This window comes from Nuphar pumila, chromosome 2, assembly GCF_984573655.1.
Source record: "Nuphar pumila chromosome 2, dmNupPumi1.hap1.1, whole genome shotgun sequence".
In the NCBI taxonomy this organism is placed as follows: Eukaryota; Viridiplantae; Streptophyta; class Magnoliopsida; order Nymphaeales; family Nymphaeaceae; genus Nuphar; species Nuphar pumila.
The window spans coordinates 9,125,058-9,146,324 of record NC_143250.1 but is presented as its reverse complement, the minus strand read 5'-3'; the positions used below and the strand labels follow the sequence as shown (position 1 = coordinate 9,146,324).

Sequence of the window (21,267 nt, the reverse complement as noted above, 5' to 3'; positions counted from 1 at the left end):
CCTTTGAGAATTAATGTCCACAAACCCAGTCTCGAGAGGCCCCGGTTTGGGTCGTTAAAAAGCCTTTATCATCTCATATTCAATTGCTTTCTCCATGCATTTAATCACAATGATACCATCTTGAAGCAAGCCCAACACGATTGCACTTTCTTTAAATGTACTATGCATGTGACCTCCAATAGTCTTCAAATCATTAAAAGATTTAGTCGATAGAACATGATTTAATAACAATGATAAGTAGTATACTTCCTCTTTAATAGGCTTTAAAGAATGAACTATGCTAATCACATAGTCTTTTTTCTTGGCACCTAAGTTTTATCCTTCTTATCCGAAACAAACTTGTCAGGTTGGGCCTTATATCTCATAACACCAACATAACTAATTCTCTTGTTCAATTCAAAATATTAAGTAAGCATGCTCTTAGAAGCCAAAGGATTTAACACAATGTTACTGATTGAATCATGGCTTATAATGGTAACAATTTGTTCATTAGGTAAGTGTAATGAGAGTCGATACACTAGAGGATACATATCATATAATTTAAATCCCAATAGATGCCAAACAACCTCTCGTAGGATATCCATTTTCCATCTTGATAATCATGAACCTCATTCTATCATCTCTAACTAAAAATCCAATTCGTTCATGTTCCTTGTGTATATATTTGTAAAAATATTTAGCAACTTTTATACTTCTACATATCTCTACATTAATATAACAATTGAACCATAATAAGAGCTTCCAAATATAGGGAATGACCCACTAATTGTTTAATTCTTTTCCTCAAACTTTGTTTTGGTCATAACTTATGACTTCGATGTTGGATTAACCTAATTTTTTTCTCTTTTAAAAGTTAAGATCCTCTAGTTTAATTCATTTTTTGGGTAAAAACCTTAGGATGCTATTTTGAAGGAGAAAAAAGAAGTTGAAGTTAGAATAACTCTAAAATTATCCAAAATACTAGATTTTGACATATGACTCTTGACATTAAATGACTCCGTCAATTTGGGGTGTCTACAGATAACCCTCTTTGTTGTCGAGCATGTGAAGCTCAATCAATAATAAAGAAAGTAGACACACCAATTTTAGAAAGACCAAAGGATTGACTTTAATATTGTGCATTTCAAAAAAGTCTTGTGAAAAGACAAAGACATTGATAACAGATTGTGCACTCTAAAGCTAAAGGCATGTATGTAGCTCAATACGATGGTCTCTCTATGATGTTTGTCTATATAGGCAGAGAGGTCTTAACAAAATGACCATGGGCCAAAAACTAAACTATTAACTTATCTTATATTAGAGCTTTCCCTTGAACTTGGTGAGATGAGCAAGAAGACTTTGTTGAGCGAGGGCAGATGAAAGATGAAACAAGTGTCTTGTTGCATAAGGTTGTACAAATAGATGACTAACAATCTTTTCAAAAGGCATATACTTCTTTAAAAGACATAAAAAAAGATAAACTTTTAGGCAAAAGTATTAGGATAAGACATAGACATTTTTTAGGGTAAAGCATCTTGGCATCACATTCACGAGATCTTAAATTGTAGAGGAAACATTGCAACTTTTAGAGCTTTCTCATTTTTTTTTAATAATGCCTCTTTATTCTTCAACAATTTTTTTTTATCATCACCACTAAGACTTAAGATTGGGTGATGACTTTAAGGGAAACCACTAAGATGGCATGACTCCTTTTTTTGTATTTAGACATTTTTTTTACTTTTTTAGAACTTTTTTATCTTTCTCTTCATAAAAAAATGCCCATAATAAGGCTTAAATGGTAGGTTTTGCTTTGTAAAATGATATGACCAACTTAGTTTTTTTTAAGGATTTTGAAAACAAGACTTAAAGCATAAGGTACCATAGCATAAGATGTATAAGTTTACGAGATTAACCAAAGGAAGGGATGAGAAGCAAAGCCAATGCAGAAAGCGGTATTGCAATCTTTTAGTTAATTTTTTTTCTCTAAGTAGGTCATCATGTTCTTAAACTATAGAACATGATACTCAAGATGCCTCTGTATTATTCATCTTTTGTAATTTTCAAGCTTAAAAAAAATTATCCTTCTATTTCACTGCAAGCTTATTTATTTTATGTTTTCTCATAAAAAGCAATACCTCCAAGTTTCTAATACACATTAATGAAAAAGAAGTTGACTACTGATAATGATGCACAAAGTGAGATGAAGTACATGTGAAGTTCTCATAACTTCTGGGGAAATTCATTTAAATGAGAAGACTCTTTTTAGAAAAATGGTACTTTTGAAATTTTTGATTTTTTTAATTTTTAATTTTTAATTTTTAATTTTTTATTTTCTATTTTTTGGATTTTTATTTTTATTTTTTTTAGATTTTTCAAATGACTATTTACAAAAGATGATCAAAAGAAATCACAATTTCAAAAGATGTGAGAATGATGAATGCATGACTTTGGACTATAAGAGGTTGAAAGCAAATATGATCCAGATGGTGTAATTTGACCTCATGTGACTCTCTTAGCCAATATGAAGAATGAGGTGTGTTGCAGACGTTATGAGGATAGGTCCATGTCATTTTCCTCTTGAGGTATAATGTGACCCATATTATAATTTTGTCCTCCTCCCTTCCAACATTGATACTTCAAGGGATTGAGAATTAGACTTTTGCTTCGATGTTGTCCTAGACTTGGATATTTAAAACGGCAGATGATGTTGATCTTCCACATTATGGAAAATTTATGTCGACCTTTTGGCTCTCTTGACCCAACATAAATTTTCTATGTATAGTGCAAATTACATGTGATTCAATTCATCATTTTCAACATCAAAGGCAGAGGTTCAAACTGAATATATGAAACCTTGGTTATTCCATGGACATTGATCATGATTCAAGTTGAGATGAGCATGAGTATGACAAAGTTGTATATTTCTTTCATAAATTTTGAGTTTTCTTGAGAAATTTCATCACTAAAACTTTCTTCTTCTTTAAAGGAGACATGAGAAATTTTAACTTTTGAATTCTCCATAACATCATCTATACAATTCCTCTCAACAAGGTTATATGCCTCAATCAAAGTAGAGCCAAAATCTTCGATTGCATCAACATATTAAAAATCTTCCTCTTTCATGGGATTCTCAAATACCTCTTCTTCCTCAATAGTGGGAGTGCCAGGGGTTGATTCCAACATAGTATGGGATTTTTTTGGAACCATGGGAGGACTTTCCTTTTTTGGAGCCTTGGCAGAACCTTCTTCTTTTAGAGCCGTGATAGGACTTTCTCCTTTTGGATCCTTGGCAAAACCTTCATCTTTCTCATTTATAATGGCAACTTCAATTGATGACTCAGTCACAATCACTTTTTCTAGAACTTGGCCATAAGCATTCTCTTCTTTCTCCTTGACTTGAGTCTCACATTGGTGGACCTCAGTGCAAGCAGATTGTGGTGATTCAGGCAGCTGTGAGGCTCATTTTTTATCAACAAAGTCAATGTAAACTCTGAGAATTATGACAAAAAATTTCAATATTGGTTCAACTTTGCTCATCATGTAGAGTTCTTCATTGTAAATGCAACTTAGTTCCTCTTAAGCTTCTTCATTTTCCAATACTAGCTTACCTTTGTCAATATGGTATTGGATTATGTACCTAAGGAGGATACACTCTTCAATGTCATGACCCAATGTCTGATGATATCTCAAAATACTTTGTTGTGTCTTTTTCTTTTATTTGAGGAGGATTTAACACTTTGGGCAATTCAAAAACCATATTTTACAATAAAATATCTAGGACTTAAGATTGTGTATGTTGGATCTTGATGATCTCTCTGCCTTTGGGTCATCTATGATTTTGGGTTTTCCCTTGGTTTTGCTTGGGTAACTTAAAACTTTCTTTTTTCTCTTCAAGAAGTAGTCACACTAACATGACTCTTGGGTAATTCTTCCTTATTGGACCTACCCTTTTCAGACCCAATATTAACCAGAATCCCATCATACACTCCTATTTTAAAGTTGTCTTCCATCCAAGCAATGTTATCAATCAGATCCATGAAGGTTTCACACCTTTGAGTAGCCAAGAGACCCTTGAGAGGTTGATTGAAAATTTCTAAAATGATAGTGAGGGCAAGAGATTCATGTATTGGATCCTTTATTCGATGGTATACATCTATCCACTCGTTGATATAGTCTTAGGCATCTTTATTTTTCTTTTTCTTGAGATCATACAATCGATTGATCATTGGTAGGACAACAATCTTGTACCAAAACCGCTCTATGAACAAATTCATTAGAATTTAGGACTCCCTGATTTGGTAGATATCCAAAGTAGAAAATCAAGATAGGGCATCTCTTTCTAAGCTTCCAAAAAGCCATCAAATCAAGGCTCGATCATTCTTTAGACAGTCAAAATAGACATCCAAGAACATAACCACATGGGTTTCTAGGTTTTGTCCCATTAAACTTGACAACTTTTTTCGATATGAGACCCAACGACTCATTGCTCTGGCCTACAATAAAGTCCTAAATCTCATAGGGTTTGCTCACCTTTGGCACTTCACTCTGATGACTCATATTGTTTATCTCTTTCAAACTACAAACTTGGTCTTTGTATTCATTGGGTGAAAGATTTTGGATTTGGACTGTAGGAGCTATGACCTATGAATGGTGGGTTGTCTGGATTTGCTTGACAAGGATATTATGATTACTCTTCCTTTTTTAATTGTTGCTCTTGTTGTTGTAAATTTCTGAACAATATTTCATTTTTTGTGAACCTCTATTGAATTTTGAATCTCTATTGAATCTCTTTCATCTTAAATTTCAAGGCAACATTGGAGATTTCTAACTCTTAGAGAGTAGATTCATCTAAAAAAATTTGGACTTCTTCCTTTACCTTTGTGTGACACTTCATGATTGTACTAAACCCTATCTTCCTCATCTTCTGGATTTGTTCCTTCCCCTCATCCAACTATTTAAAAGGATATGTTTGGTGTGAATGAGTAAGGACCAATCCGAGATTGAAACTGTCCTTTAGTGCATTTTGTAGTTCCCCAATACCTCTAGCCTTCTTATCAGCTTGTCTAGGTGGGTCCTGGGCTATAGACTCATATTGCAAGCTTGGGTTAGGGATCTCAAAACTTTGTCCCTGGTTTGAATGGTTCTTAGAAGTTTCAATGTGAGAATCCTTCCTGAGAACCTTTGGTTAGGGTTCTATGAACACATAAGAGACCACAAAAATCACATAGCACACAAATTAGATTTCAACAAACAAGGTTTTATGGATCTCCTCGTATGCTTCACGAAATTGTGATGGCACTTCACATGGTTCTAATAAGTATGATCTTGCACCTTACTGGACATTTTGTTATATACCCGAGCTATGACTCCTGGTACATGTGAGCAAGTACTTGACCTCCTTGGATCAAAACTGATTTTCTCCAACAACGGTTTCTAACTAAATTTTCTAATCTAAAACAAGCAGACAAACACCCAATTATAACTAAGGTTTCAACCTATGAAATAAGAAATAAACAACCCCCCCCCCCCCTATATATATATATATATATATATATATATATATATATATATATATATATATATATATATATATATATATATATATATATATATATTTCAATCAAAAGTTTTGTAAAGCCAAAGTCACTTTCATGAAAAATGGCTTTCTAATGAGATTCAATTTGTGGGATTACGGATCATAGGATAAAAAACTGGATCCAAAAGAAACCCTTACATAAAGATTTTATTAGGTCTAAACGAAGCACTAGAGCACCCAAATAATAATACCATAATGATAAAAGACTCAAGGGTGGTGGAATCGCGAGATTCCAATACCTAAAAACAAAGTCCGATCCAAAGTCAGGGAGTTATAAAAAAAAATTTGCAATCTAAGATATGTACCAAACTTTGACACTGACATTGAGCACATAATTCAGCAAAATCTATAAAATATACTAAAGTAACATGAAAAGAGAACTCAGAGACCTTTCCAACGAAACATTATTCACTAGAAAATAATAAGCGAGTGTTGAGATACAACCTCGACAATGTGCCTAAAGCAGGATAAAAACAAGTGTAAGGACACTTGTTCTGACTGATTTAGGCTATTTTTTTAGGAACAAGAACTAGAAATTAGAAAAAGTAGCAAAACGAACTGAAAATTATTAGAAAGTTAGCTTTCCAAAGCCACCAAAATCACCCTGGTATGATGCATGGTTGAAAAGATACGGCTTCTGGAAGACAGACTATTCAGCGATTACCAACTACATGGATTCTGCCCCAATTTTGCAACCCAAAAATGATGACCGTAGAAGGGTTTTTAATTCTAACTCAATATAGAGAAATTTTTGACCTAGAACTCAACTTTCCAATGGCTATGAAAACATTGATTTCTAAAATCACAATGCTCTGATATGGTCCAAAGAACAAAAGAAGGTCTATAGAAAACTTATTATTTTCTCGATTTCCATGCATTTTTTGAGTCCTTAGAAGTGAAATATGAATCCGTGCTGAAAATAAAAAACGTAGTTCCGGTTGTCTATTTTTCAACTACTCCTAGAATGTGGTAATACAACTTACAAACAAAAATACATGACCCTGTCAATGGGGCACAATCAAAATAGGAAAATAAGATAATTAAATTTTGGATATGGGGGGATCTGATATATGAAAATATTAAAAAAATAGTAAATCTAATTACTTTGCATTCCTAAGATCCCAAAGACGTTGATTTCAATGACTAAGCAAGCAGTCCCACCATGATTGTCATTCAATGGATCCCTAAATTTTGAAAATAAAAAAGATGGATTTTATTTGAAAAAATAGTTTTGGATAAGAAAATATGATCCAAATAATTAGAAATGAGAGATGTTAGGTGCAACAAAGTTACTTTGTTTTTATTTAGTTTCAAGATGTTAAACTGCTTAGGCCTCTATTTATGATTGTTTTGACGAGTTTGGATATTAATCTCATGGATTTGAGATTCAAAGAACCAGATCCAACTTTTGATGACATGACATGACCCTATTTGTTGATGATTTGAAGGTCCCTTTCTGATTGATTCCTACTATTAGATTGAGTCCTATTGGTTGGAGTTACCTAGCAAGCAACCTGAAACTAGCCAAGTTTAGTGTGAGAGCAATCCCTAAATGATTAGGAGTACTTATCTCTAAGAGAAATTGGATATAAGAATTTTATATCTTTATGTTTCAAATTGGGTCGTACTTTAATTCTATTATGATAGGCTAACTTGTTTTGGCCATAACTTCGTATCTTAATATCAGATTAAGGTTTGACTTAGTGAGTTAGAAAACTAACATCATCAAATTTAATTTATCTTTTAAATAAAAAAATCAATTATTTTGGTAAAAACAATTCGCTCAGAGGACCTACTTTCAAATAAGATTTTGTTGAATAAATCACCTTATTTTGATCATAACTTTTGACTATGATGTCAAATTGACTTGATTTTTTGCTCATTTGAAAGCTAAGATCCTCTAGTTTAATTCATCTTTTGATAAAAAATATTAAGATGTAATTTTAAAGGCAAAAAAAAAAGGTTAAAGTTAAAACTACCCTAAAATAAACTAAAAGTATTGGATTTTGGTATATGACTCCTAGCATGAAATAACTAACAAATTTGGGGTATCTACACCTCTTTCTCAGGCTTGGTGGCAAAGCAAGTGAAAAATATAGCATAAGACATAGGAAAACTAGCTAGGAAAGCAACTTAGATTAGCTACCTAGCCTAGGGAGAAAGTTGAAAATTTACCTGGAGGGGTTGCTTTCTGACGCAAAGGAAAGGAAGAAAGAAGGTAGACGCTCTCGATTCTCAACCAAGCCCAAACACTCAAGTAAAGGAGCTTACCCAAACTCAGAATATGTGAAAATGAGGTATATGAGGGGGTATTTATAAGCTGTCTGCCCAAACTCCAGTGCCAGATAGGTCATTTGGGTTTGTGCCAATCAAACCAATTGATGCAGACCCAATTGGGTATGGGCTAACTAGTTTAAGTTTGGATCCAAACTCAGGTCAGACCCAAAGGATTTGCGCCAACTGAATTAATTGGCGTAGACCTGGGTCTGCTTGAATCTACTCAACTGACATAGACCTAAATGGGCCAGGGCCTTTGGATTAGGTCAAGATTCAAATCAAATCCAATCCCTTGGATCTACACCAGCTGAATTAACTGACCCAGACTTGGGTCTGCTCCAATATGTTCAACTGGTGCAAACCCAAAAAGGTCTGACCCAGTTTAGGTTAAAACATTATCTGGTTTAGTCCTTATCTGATATGTTGCAAAAAAATACTTATATACGAAGATTTAGAAATTAATTTAACAAACGGTTTACCATGTTTGAAAGCTTACATCCTTAGTTACAATCTTTGTTTTAAGATCAAAACTAAATTCAAACATTTAACAGGTAAAAAAATGCCCTAAAAGTGGACCATACTTTTTAAACAAGTCATTTTCAAGATCCAAAACCTTGTTTTGGATATAACTCTTCACACTGATATAGAATAAAAGTATTTTTTGGCTTGTTGTAAAGCTTGAAACCTCTAATTTTAGTTGAAAGAGGTCGAGGATGTTATTTTATGAGTCAAAGTTTGGTAATTTTCTTTAAAAAGACTTGAAAACTCGAAAACCTTTGAAAATATTCTTTAAAAGACATTTTATTAAATGAATTTTTAAAATACCCTTTTAAAAAATACTTGAGTGTGCTTGGAGATGATCAAGAGGATAGTTGAAGAATTATTTTCTTCCTAAAATGCTTCGTACTCTCGATGAATAACAAAGCATTTCCAAAATTCACACTTGACTTTCGGTGAGTGTGAACAAGCTAATCTCGATTTTCAATGAGTCATGACAAGACTAGGCACCAGGAGCAACATGATAAGTTGGTTAGAAAACCCAAGAAAATTTTGGGTGTTAACATAGTTTAGATTACTAAATTGCAATGCATATTAATTCTAAGTTTATCAACATCTTTAAATGTTTAATCGAATATATAATATTAATTATCAATTAGAAACTTTCAGATGGATTGGGTATGAAGTAGGCTCAGGTACAGGTCGGTTCAAGTATATAGTCTCGAGTGGGTTTAATTTTAAAATATGGAGAGCCATTAGGTTCTGGGTGCATAATCAGGTCGGGGTCTGTTCGGGTTTTTATAATTCCTAAGACCCGATCCAATTTCACTATGGGTCTATATTTTGGAACCGACACAAACCCCATGGGTCCACCAGTATTGGTTCACGTAAGGTATAATCTGTTCGGGACATCGGTTCGGGTCGGGTATACCCGACCCAGTTACACCAGTGAAGGGATGGTGATGAAGAAACGCATTCATTCATGTGCAATCGTTTACTACCGTTTCCCTGCCTCTGGTTTCAACATCTGAGAGCCGAAAATAAGCATCAACGTTAAAGATAAAGGGTCAACATCTGAGAGAGAGAGAGAGAGAGAGAGAGAGAGAGAGAGAGAGAGAGAGAGAGAGAGAGAGATGGCCGGATTGCTGGCGTGGGCGGCGGACGTGGTCGGCGGCGGGGGAAACGGCAACGAGTTGGGATCGCCGAGGCCGGTGGCGTTCACGCCCCAGCAGGAGGCGTACGTGGGGGAGCTGGAGGAGAAGGCCAGGGCGCTGCAGCGGAGCATCGACCAGCTGAGGCTGAGGCTTCCCCCTCCCCACATCTCGCAGCGCCTCCCCCACCTCCACGCCCACTCCCTCGCTTCCAACGCTGCCCTCGCCCTCCAAGTGGACGCCCACTCCGACACCCGCCAACAGGTCCGTACCCACCACTCTTCCCTGGCTATTTCTTCTTCTTCTTCTTCTTCTGCATGATGTTTGCATTCTTTTCACATCATTACGCGGCTGAGTTATGATATTGCCGCGACCGTTTCTCTTGGGGTTCAATTTGGATGGTGAATTCTTTTCTTCTTTGTTGGGTTTTTTTCAAGCCTAGCACCAACTCTGGGAAATATATCGCTTGAATTGGTTAATTTTCATTCTGAATGAATTGGGATCGGATCAGATAAAGTCTACTAAGGGAAAGCATCAGTTGCATCGGAATGTGAATTGCTTATTACGGTGTTGGATTCGTGTTGCTACCTCCCAAAAGAGAATCAGATTGCGTGATTTTAATGTGTGATTGATTTGCAGTAGCAATCAGATTCACGTTGGTACCTCCTAAAAGGGAATTGGATTGCGTGATTTTTAATGTGTGATTGATTTATAGTAGCAATTAAATTCATGTTGGTACCTCCTAAAAGAAAATGGGATTGCGTGATTTTAATGTGTGATTGACTTATGGTATAGACCGACGACCAAATTTTCGTGGTGAACCAAAAAAATGTTGCCAAGTCGTGGAAGCGATGTGATCTGTAGCTAATATGGTTGTTGATGGTCTCCTAAGGATTTGGAGTTAGGATTTATAGGAATTTTGCTCTTATTGTTTTTTTAGGATATTTGGGGTTTATCCCTCTTTGAGATATATGTGGGTAGTTGTGATGAGAAAATGTAACTGCAAATGTCTGCCACTGAACCTGTTAATGTTGATACTGTTAGTGCACTAATTAGTTGGAGGTGGTTCCTGGTGTGCATGTGTATCATGTCGCAGCATGATGTGTATGGTATGAAGGACATCTCACGGCTGAAGGGTGGGATTCCTAGTCTGATATATGAACTGCATGATGTTTCCATTGTTTTTGTAAATGCAGCCTATGTGAACTGGGTTTGACTTATTCCAAAATGCGACTGTCAGTTTCACTAGTGGGACATGCAATGTTGACTGCAGAAAATAGGCTATAAGTTGGAGTTTTGACATATTTAGATTGCATTGTGAGGACCTCAGCATTCTCTGCAACCATCATCCGCTTTTCCATATAGATACATTGCTAGATGCGAACTTTCATGCAATGATGAGCTGCTCCCAACCTGCATTGAGTACAGACAATGAATATTATCTACATATGGACCGTGTAGTCTCTTTTGGCAGTATCTACTTGAAATAGTTGTTTCTTTGTAACGTACTTCCAGTTTTACTAAATATGCCCACAAATCTTATAATATGGGCAACAATGAGCTCCAGCATTTATGCCAATATTTGGAGTGGGAAGGATCCTATTCCCTCCTAAGGGATCTGCAAAACCATAACAGGCCACTCCAAAACCTCTATAATGCTTCTTGCCTCCATTCTTGGGTCCTCGTCCACAATTACATGCTGGAAAGTCAGAAGTAGGCTCTGGTGCTCTTAATATTGGGCTGAAACATAGGTTAAAACCATAGAAGCAAAGGGCATAAAGCATCAAACATATGTAGAGAGTTTTTATAGATAATTGCTAACACTATTCTATGAAACTTAGATCAAATCCCATCATACAGTTAGACACTATATCTGAGTCAGGCGCAACATGAGCAATTGTGGCCAGTTTCTCTGAGTCCATAGCAACTCTACACAAAAAAATCCTCCACAGATGATCCATCTTAATTCAAATTTTGTATATTGGAATTGAGGTGCATGAGACAAGATGGGAGCACCTGCAATCAAGTGGTCACATGTTTCTCAAATTTTGCATCCAGAGACAGTTGAAGGACTTGTTGAAAGAAAATGGACGTGATATATGTCACCAGCTGTTGATATTTCATATTTCAAAGCCCAAAGTTAGTCTTCTTAAAATTTTGAGTTTACTCCACAGGGTCTTTGCGTTTTCTCATTTCCTTTAGATGTGATGAAAGGTGGAGGCATCAGAGTGGATTTATTAAGGTGACCAATAAGGTTATGTTTTTTAATGGAAAGGACAATTAGAAAGTCTGTGGAATCAAGTTTGTTAAGAATAATTTGAAAAAAGAACAAATTAGAGGAGGGTGAAGTCTTAAAGAAATTGTGGACTGAACAGAAGAGCCTTAGATTACTGGAACAAATAAAAAAAAATCAAAAAGGGTCGATCACTTATTGTAGAAGGCAGGGAGGAAGTAATGTCCATGATAGGTATCTTAATGCTGATGCTAGTAGGTACTATGATAAGGTTACCACTAAGGCTGTTGTCAGTAGGAACAGGGGCAAAACTGAAGGGGATGGATGATAGGTGAAAATAGGCAGAAAATCCAATTATGAGCAAACATAATCAGATGGGCTCATATAGGTGCAATGTCAGCCTAGAAGTTCTGTTTGGACCTAGCAGAATGATGGCAGATCGGATTCGAGAATCACTTCTGAGATAAGGTTAGATTGCTGGTCTAGATCTGATGTATATGTTGATTCAAGAAGAAAGATCAAATCAGAGTTGATTGGTCAGAGTGACAGATGATGATCTTGATCAAAGACACAAAATGCATTGTGACCAGATCCAAAAAATAGTCTTGGCAATCTAATTAGAAACATGAAGGGTGCCCTCTAATGAACCAGGAACTCAAATCTAACTTTGTTTTGAAAGGTTTAGAAGAGAGAGAATAGAGAAAGATTGAAGTGTAAGAGAAAAGGTAATCTGGAAGGAGAAGAGAAGTGGAAGGATCAAGAAGAAAAGGGAATAGGAAAGGATGATTCAAGTGGATAGCAAGGAAGAAAAAGAAAAACAAGAGCAGCTTGCAGTCTTTGGTCTTATTGGGGTCTATCATGGTCCTTTGGAAAGGTATTGCTTTGATACCATATGATGATATGAATGTTTACAATGAGAGGAATAGAGAAGAAGGGGCAACAGCCTTCAGAAAGAAATAGAGTCGCAGTTCTACAAATTCCACAAAATACACCGTTTACCACTGTAACTCCTGCTCTAACACCATCCCTTGCCTTGACTATAAAAAGGTCATTAAAGAGGATGATTGGCTCTGATATGATAAGTTTTTTTTATCAGGATTCTCTGTTGGCCCACATAGCTATGCTTCACTATTCAGCTGAAAAGATGAGCTCATTTAGGCACTCTTGCTTTCCTTAATAGACATTAACCTTTGGTTTTTGCTTTTATTTCACCAGACACAATTGAGAGAAGCGTCACTACAAGAGGAAAATGTTGCATACGAGAAGGCAATATCAGTTGGTCAGAAGCAAATTCAGGAGAAGATGCAAGAAGCAAATATGTTGGAGAACAAACTAAAGGTTGGTACCACGTATATATTCAAAAGATTTCAAGTCACCTTCTAACAGTCCTTAATGCAGACTATCTGTATGTTTTTGCAACATTTAAAGCACAACAAACTTTTCATTTTTAATTACATGGTTTTCATTACAATTTCCATATTGTCTTCTTGTGGGTTGTTGGAAAAATGTTATATCATGATAGAGCTTTTTAAGCTTTCATTTTTATATGGTAGCAATAGTATGTTTCGTGAGACATAGCTGTACAAGGGTACATTCGGCATTTAACCCTTGATATTATTCTGGTCATCATGCAAAGTCCGTGATGCATAGTATTACTGTAATATTACATGTTCTGTGTCAAGCGTTTTGTAATTTTCTCAATAGCATGAGCTGCAGATAGAAAATAATGCAAAAAGCATAAAGGTAATTGTAGCAATTCCTAATGTAATTAATCTATCTATAGAGGAAGAATCAATTCATCGAGATCTTTGTTTCTGAACATTATCCCTTCTTCCTTGGCACTTCATCTTTCTTCAGCATGGAGAATGTCTCAGGTCCAAAAGCCTTTATGCATTTATTATCTATTAGGCTGTTGTGTATATGAATTTGTGATCAATTTCATTGCTACATGATTGGTCCTGAAATGGATAGAAAGTAAACACCAGAGCAGTCCATTTTGTTTATTAATATGCATCTCTATGTGCTTGTTACTATATTTCTGGTTTTTGAGAAACTAAACATTATGAATTTTGGTACCTGGTATGCTAATCACCCCATAGAAAGTGGTTTAAATGAAAAAAACAAAAGGTAATGAGGTACCATGGAAGAGAGTGATCCAAGGCTATGACTTAACCTTAACTTTGTTCACCATCTACTCCTTGATTTGTGTCTCATGATCAAAATCTCTCACCTTGGCTCCATTCAGGTATCCTCCTAGTCATTTACTTTCTATCATGGTCCTCGAAACTCTGCCTACAATGTATAATTGGTCTCATCCAACTTAGCAGGAATCAATTGAATGTAGCCATTTATTCATCTTAAAGCAAGAAACTCAAATGTTATTTAACACTAAGCAAATTCACAAATAAGAGATACTTAACCTTAGTTATCTCCTTTAATCAAGTTGTTGACCCCTTGTTCCATTTAAAGAAAGCCTCGATACCTTGAAAGCATGAGTGATATGTCTCCAACAGATAATTTACTATGATTATTCCTAAAAATTCACTTGAACACAAGCAATCCATCCAAAGGGAACTGGATTAATGAAAACAGAAAATACTGAAAAGTTCTTGGCTCCTCCACAGAGTTCCGAATCAAGTGGAGTTTGCTTCTAAAATCTTGTTTTTAATTTTAAATATTCTACAACTACAAAATACCTCAACTTGTACCAAGCTATGTCACAAGGATTCGGCCAACCAGGTGCCGCACCCGCGTCGACGCGACGCGGGTGCACGTGCGGCACCCGGTGCGGTTAACGCACCCAGGGTTATTTTGGTCCATTTTTTAGATTTAAAAAAAAATCTGCCCGATGAAATGAGCTGCAGAGGGGAGGATTAGGGCAAATTTTTTTTGCCCTAATCCTCCCTTTGTCTCCTCTCCGACTCCCTCTGCTCTCCGTCAACCCTGACGCCGCCGCCGACCGCTCCGCCGGACCTCTTCAGGTATGCCTCCGACTCCCTCTGCTCTCCTCCTCTCCTCTCCTCTCCGACTCCCTCTGCTCGCCTCCTCTCCTCTCCGTCTTCCTTCTCTCCCTCTTAGAATGTCAGGGAGGGGCCCGGTGTTGTCGTGGCTGCAACATTTTGTCGTTGTTGGTTCCCTTGCTGCTATGTGGGCTTTCGGATGATCGGTATGTGTTGGCTCAGGTAGGTGGGGGAGTCGAAACAGCTCTCCTTGCACTGATATTTTCAATGTCGGAATCGACGGATGACGCTTCACAGTTGCGCGGCCTTCGGGCCAGTGCTACGACATTTACGAAGGATGCTACCTGGTTGATCCTGCCATTAGTCATATGCTTGGCTCAAAGATTAAGCCATGCATGTGTAAGTATGAACTAATTCAGATTGTGAAACTCCAAATGGCTCAGTTAAATCAGATATTGTGATAATTGTTTTTTATTTCATTAGTGTTAATGTTGTTAACTGATAAAACTTAAAAATTACATAATATAATATATATATTTGCCGCACCCCCGCACCCAAGGTTTTTTCTTTGTGATTCCACATCTTCTTTTGAGTAACTGTGTATCATGCCATAAATATCTTATTTTCTGATGATTAATTTTCAGGAAATGGAATATTCTGAAAATACTCTCAGGGATGAGTTGGACAAAATGCAAACTACATGGGAGAGTAGGCATACTGGTGAGGTGACAGATGTGGTAAGTGGTTCAACAGCCGCGGAGGGAACTGAACCGTCAGATTCACTCATTTCAGATGAGTTGGATAAGAAGAAAAAAGAGCTGGTTGGCTTTTAATCTTACAATATCCTCTGTAAAAGTATCATAATAATATTTATTGGAAGGTTACTCACATTGCTTTGTGTTGTTAGAATTCCTTAGAAGAACAAGTTCAGAACTTAGAGAACACATGGGCAGCAGTTGAACGAGATTCAATTAGGCAGCCTTCACCAGGTATGGAGGGCTTGGTCTGCATCATAAGTTTGTATTTCATGCTATTGGTGTGTTCTTGTTTTCTATTTGATATCTCATTATTCCTGATGATCATAACATGCATCATATTTCAGTAAAGAGTAGAGTTGGGCATTTTTCAATCTATTCTATGAATCAATATTGGGTTATAAATTTTTTTGTGTCAACTCATTCATAACGGAAATAATGATTTGAAAATTAAATTTTGTGCAGTAACAAATACATTTTAACTGAGAGAAGCAGCTTCCTCTGTTTGAGTGTCTTAATCATCAACTATCAAACCTATTATTAGCTATGTCACATGGGTGCGGGTGCGGCGATGCGGCACTTTAAAAAAACTTGGGTGCGGGGGTACGGGAGGGTATATATATAATTATATATATATTTTAAGTTTTTAACAGTTAACACCAGTAACACTAATGAAATAAAAAACAATTATCATAATATCATCAAATCAATTCATCATCTTGCATGCAATAAATCAAATTAACAATCTACAATTCTATTTTTTTTTGAGAGAAAGAGAAGTATATTGATATTAGTATAACAGTACATCAAAGAAAAAACAGGATTCACATTGGGGGTTCGGGGAGTGATGTGGTATCACACACCTTATCCCACAAAACCCACTACCAACAAGTACAGAAAAAATAGTAAACAGGGAATAAAACTAAAATTACAGATCCTTAGGCTGCCAAGAATCATGCCTTCATCTTCATTATATAGAGCAAAAACTGAGATTGAAAAACAAGAATGTCCACTATCAAACATATTGACCGAAAGCAATCTAGGACCAAACTGTTCAAAGCAATCCAAATTGATGATTAACATCAATACAAAGACAATCTCGAGGAAGAAAACAGAACAAATACAGATTGTTACAAGCCAACCACGTAAACAACTCTAAATAAAAATTATGCCAAAATAGCTACTGAAAAGTCTCGAAGGTAATAAAAAATCAAGGTAAGGTTGATAAGCATATATAACAAACTGCATTTCATTCGGGCATTTCATTTTGTTGAGATTGAGAGAGAGAGGTACAGAGTAACACAGAGGGGAAAGGGGAAAGAGACTGAGAGAGAGAGAAAGGTAGCCGAGAAGAGCGAGAGAGACGAGGGGAGAGAGATTGAGAGAGAGAGAGGGATTGAAGGAGAGATTCGGAGAGAGAGAATGCATACCTGGGTTGGAGACGGAGAGGAGGCATCGCCAGAATGTGGGTTGGAGACAGTAATACCTTGTCGCCGCATCGGGGTGTTGGAAAAGATGGGTTGCAGCGTCGGGGTCGGGAGGAGAGGGCAAAAACTTTTTGCCCTAATCCCCCTCCCACTCCATTTCATTGGCCTTTTTTTTAAGTCCAAAAATTGGACATTTATGATCCTAAGTGCATTGACCACACCCATGATCAGTTTGACCGCACCCGCGTCGCATCGCGTCGATGCGGGTGCGGCGCCTGGCTGGCTGAATCCCTGTGACAGAGATTATTAGTGATGAAGTTCTGTACTTCTGGGCTTCTGTTCTTTTTATCCATTATCCATTAGTACACGGGATGTGTTACCATGGACAAGGACATCTTTTTTACTTTTTATAGTGTACAGGATTGTTTATGCCATTTTTCTCCTTTATGCTCTTTATTTATATGTAGGTATGTATTTTGGTCTTTCTATCATTGTTTACAATGTAAGGTGTCTATTTAGGTGCCTGTATGCTCTAATATCTAACGAATAATGATTGTTTTTACCTCCTTCCTCTGATCTCTTAGTAAGTAGTAACACAACTTGAGAGAAGGAACCTGGACACGCCCCATCCAATTTGGTTTCTTCCATGTTCTTGTCATGGATAGCTAGAAGATGTTAAGGTGAGCTTGACTTGAAACTGGCTGAAGCTTTCCACCTTTCACCAAGCAGCCATGATCAATTGTGTGATGGAGAAGGCCAGTTTCAAGACATACTGAGAGAGAGAAGAAAGTGATATTGATGACTATGATGATAATGGCAGCGGTGGTGGTGGTGTTGGGATAATGTTATTGTCATCCGCAATTGATGATGGTAGAAATGGTAGTATTGTGGTTGATGATGATTATGGTGGAGGTAGTGGTGACTGCTGGTGGTGGTGATGGTGATAATGTTGGTTGTGGTTGTGGTGGTGATGGTTGATTCTAATGATGATGGTGGCAGTTGTGGTGATGGTGGTCATGAAAATGTTGGTTGTGATGTTAATAGTAGCAGGCTTGGTGTCTTGTGTTGCAGTAACATAATGAGCTTTTGGATGCCAATCCTAGAGTGATCTTTTGTTGGTTGGGCTGGCTTTCCTCTTGCATAGACCCATAATGAATTGATTGACAAATTTAGTTCAGGTTTGGGTGCCGTTTTTCTTAACAAATCCTGAGCAGTGCAGCATGTTGATGGTAAGCAGTGAAAAATGTAGCATCTTAGTTGATTCCTCAAGTCCTATCTGGACCCCTTTCTTGGAATTAGGTACAAAGGTTTCTTTTGTAAATCCACACAATGCCTCTGCTATCACCTTTTGATTAAGTCCACAAATCTCTTTTGTCTTCTCCAACATGCGCCTTATTGTGTTCTAACTATTCAGTATCTATTCTCCACAAAGCATCAGTCTCCTCGCTTGGGGCAAACTGTTCATACTGTAAATGTCTGGTAACTCCTAATTATTCCTTCCTATTTTTGGTGCTTTTGAAGAAATTATCAACCCTTTTCTGTTGCATTTTCTAAGTAAAACACTGTTCTGCTAATATTATAAAAAAAAGGTGCTACTTTTTCTGTGTGGGTAGAGCAAGAACCACCGTAGACTGTGAAGACTGTAATTACCAGCGAATAATTTGAATCAACATCTATTGACCTTTTGTTTTGCATTTGATTTGAAGTTCTTGTTACTTATCAAGTAGTTTGATAGTCAAGTGTTAATCGACCTCTCTTTTTGCATTTTATCTTAAGTTCTTTTCATCAAGTTACTAAAACACAGTTAAAATTCCCTTGTTTGTGCCAAGCAGATAAAGTCCCAATCACAATTCGAAAAGTTTTGGCACAGACGATTGTCTTATTAAATCTTGCTTGGCATTATCTGGTTCGCACAACTCAAACCCATCCCAGAAACTCATAAACGCACATATGCACAACATACAATCACATATACGCATTGAATGGAAAATTCTCTTAATATTGTGATGTTTGGCATTGTCCACATATTTCAGTCTTCATCCTTAACATTTTCTTTGCCAATTATATACAAAAGAAATAGTTGTTGATTGAATGGAAAAGCTTACCATACTGGGTCTGGTTACGCAGCACAAAGGGAGAAGATCTTGGAAAAGCAACTTCATAGCTTGTTGGAACAACTAACAACAAAACAAGTGGGTTCAATCAACGGGCTTATCCTTACTTTTCAGTTATTCATATTGGTAGTGTTTCTAAGTGCTTAGCATCTCTGTATTTATACTTTTCTACCATTTCCAAACTTCTAGGCTCAAGCAGAGGAATTGGCTACTGACATTCATGCCAAAGAACTTGAGTTGGAGGTGATCGGAATTCAGCAGAGGCTTGATACTGGAAGTGCAGAAACTAATAAAACCAGGAATAGGGTGGGAAGATCTGGGCTTGCTTCTTCCACATCTTCTATTCCCTTGCAGGATAAACCCAATTATGGCAGAGACCATCTTAAACCATCTGGATTTGCGGGTGATGTTGCAGGCAAGAATTCACGCGTTAGAGGCAGCTTTCTGCCAAGTGCAAACCAGCAGAAGCTCATGTTAGCAAGGTCTGCATTTGTACTGTACATTTTGATCCTTCACTTGCTAGTTTTCATCAAAATTTCATTTGCAAAGCTGGGCAGACGATCTTGATCCTTTTGATGGTTTGGATATGGCGTTTATTCAGTGTATGAAAATTGTGTTTGCAAACCTTTGAGAAATCATGACAAATTTCATCTTTCCCTTTTTCTTTTGTCAGTAAAAGTGCTACATATATCTGGAAATGATAGATTTTATGGTATGTTTGTCGATAGGACATCTTGAGATGTAGGAGTTAACAAGTTTGACTCGCATTTTTTTTTTTTGGAAATGGGACATGAAGACACGGATTTTTTTTTATTTTCTTAATCAATCAAAAATTATTTTGTAATATTTTAATAATGAAAATGCATTTTTATTGAAACATTACAAAGTATTAAAATACTAGCCATACGTGTCAGTGTTTGAATTGGCGTGTCTGTTCATGTCACCACGGACACAGCCAAAATGGTTCAGTGTTTGTTTTCATGACACACTCAAGCCATGTCACAGACACTCGCTTCGCCCTCTTCCACAAGCTGAAGCATGGACTCCATGGGGACAAGGGGTAAGCCCACGGAGTTTTATTGTAAGTACGGTAAATATCAAAAGTACGACACGGGGACATGTTTTTTTTTTAATTTTTAAATCAATTTAAGATTTTTATGGTAATGTAAGACGTTGAAAACTACTTAAATTAATAATATATTGTAATGGTCGTGTTTGGCATGGTAGCAGTAGGGCCCTTGTGCCACTGCGATGCCAGAGTGTGTGGGGGCCGACCTCATCTGTGATCGTGCTTTTAAACCACACAATTTCTAAGCGCATTGTTGATCTGCACTCACAACTTATGCAGGTCCCACAAGGAAAATAAGTCTCTCCAGTTGATAAGCACTGGTCGGATGTTATTATGTAGCAGCTTCTGGAAATTTGTTTGTATGCCAAGGCCAAGGCGGTTCGTCCTAGTGGGGTGGGGCCTTGGCTGCTAGACCGGCATTCAAGGTTTGATTCTCATGGGCGTCTCCATTCTGTGCAAGCCAACAGGCAGCATAGGCCCTGGGGTAGGAGTCTTAGCTTCGGAGTTTTACGCCATCGGCACAACGACAGTAGGTATGGTAGGCTGAGCCAGCATGATCAAGTATTGGTGCCGGGCCGGGTGCGGTTTTTTCAGGTTATAAAAAAAAAACTGAGGGCACCGAGAATCTTATCACGGGATGGCATTTTCCTAGGACTTTGTAGTGAGCATGTTGAATGTGTTGTTGATTCCCGTTAGAGGTTTAGTTGAATCATCTCCAACATAAACCTGAGGATTTTTTTGATTTTTTTTTTTTATGAAGAAGTTTCTTGCCGAAGCGGGTAATCTCTGGGTGGGGTCATTGATGCCCAAACCCTTGAAGAGCTCACCAGTGAAAGACACCCGCACACCCAGTGGGAATCTGTAACAACCCTAAAATTTTGTAAGAAGTGTAAAATTTTAGTTTATGTATGTGAGGTATTTATGAAATTTTTAGGTTAAAATTTTATATTTTTTGGGACTTAAGGCAAGGTTGTAAATAATGGATTTCATATGGGCATGAAAAAAGGCATATTGATATTTTTCAAAGGGCAATATCGTCTTTTCATTGGAGAAGCTGGTGTAAATACGCCCAGCTCAGCCCCCACTTTTCTTTTCATTTTTAACAAGTGGCTTAAAGCCACTTAATATGTTATTTTTTTTTTATTTAATCCCTAATGACCCCCTCCTTTTATTTTTACGCATTCTCTCTCCCCTCATTTTCTTCTTCT

The 21,267-nt window shown here is 37.0% G+C and overlaps 1 protein-coding gene across 1 annotated transcript; it reads left to right on the top strand.

Annotated features, from left to right (window-relative positions):
• The first annotated feature begins 9,354 nt into the window (after positions 1-9,354).
• On the top strand, positions 9,355-19,656 carry LOC149844684 (golgin family A protein). Its single transcript, XM_089995093.1, has 6 exons — positions 9,355-9,765; positions 12,950-13,072; positions 15,339-15,515; positions 15,602-15,683; positions 19,004-19,068; positions 19,180-19,656. The coding sequence occupies exons 1-6, from the start codon at positions 9,484-9,486 to the stop codon at positions 19,555-19,557; spliced, it is 1,107 nt and encodes a 368-aa protein (XP_089851219.1). The 5' UTR covers positions 9,355-9,483; the 3' UTR covers positions 19,558-19,656.
• The last annotated feature ends 1,611 nt before the right edge of the window (positions 19,657-21,267 follow it).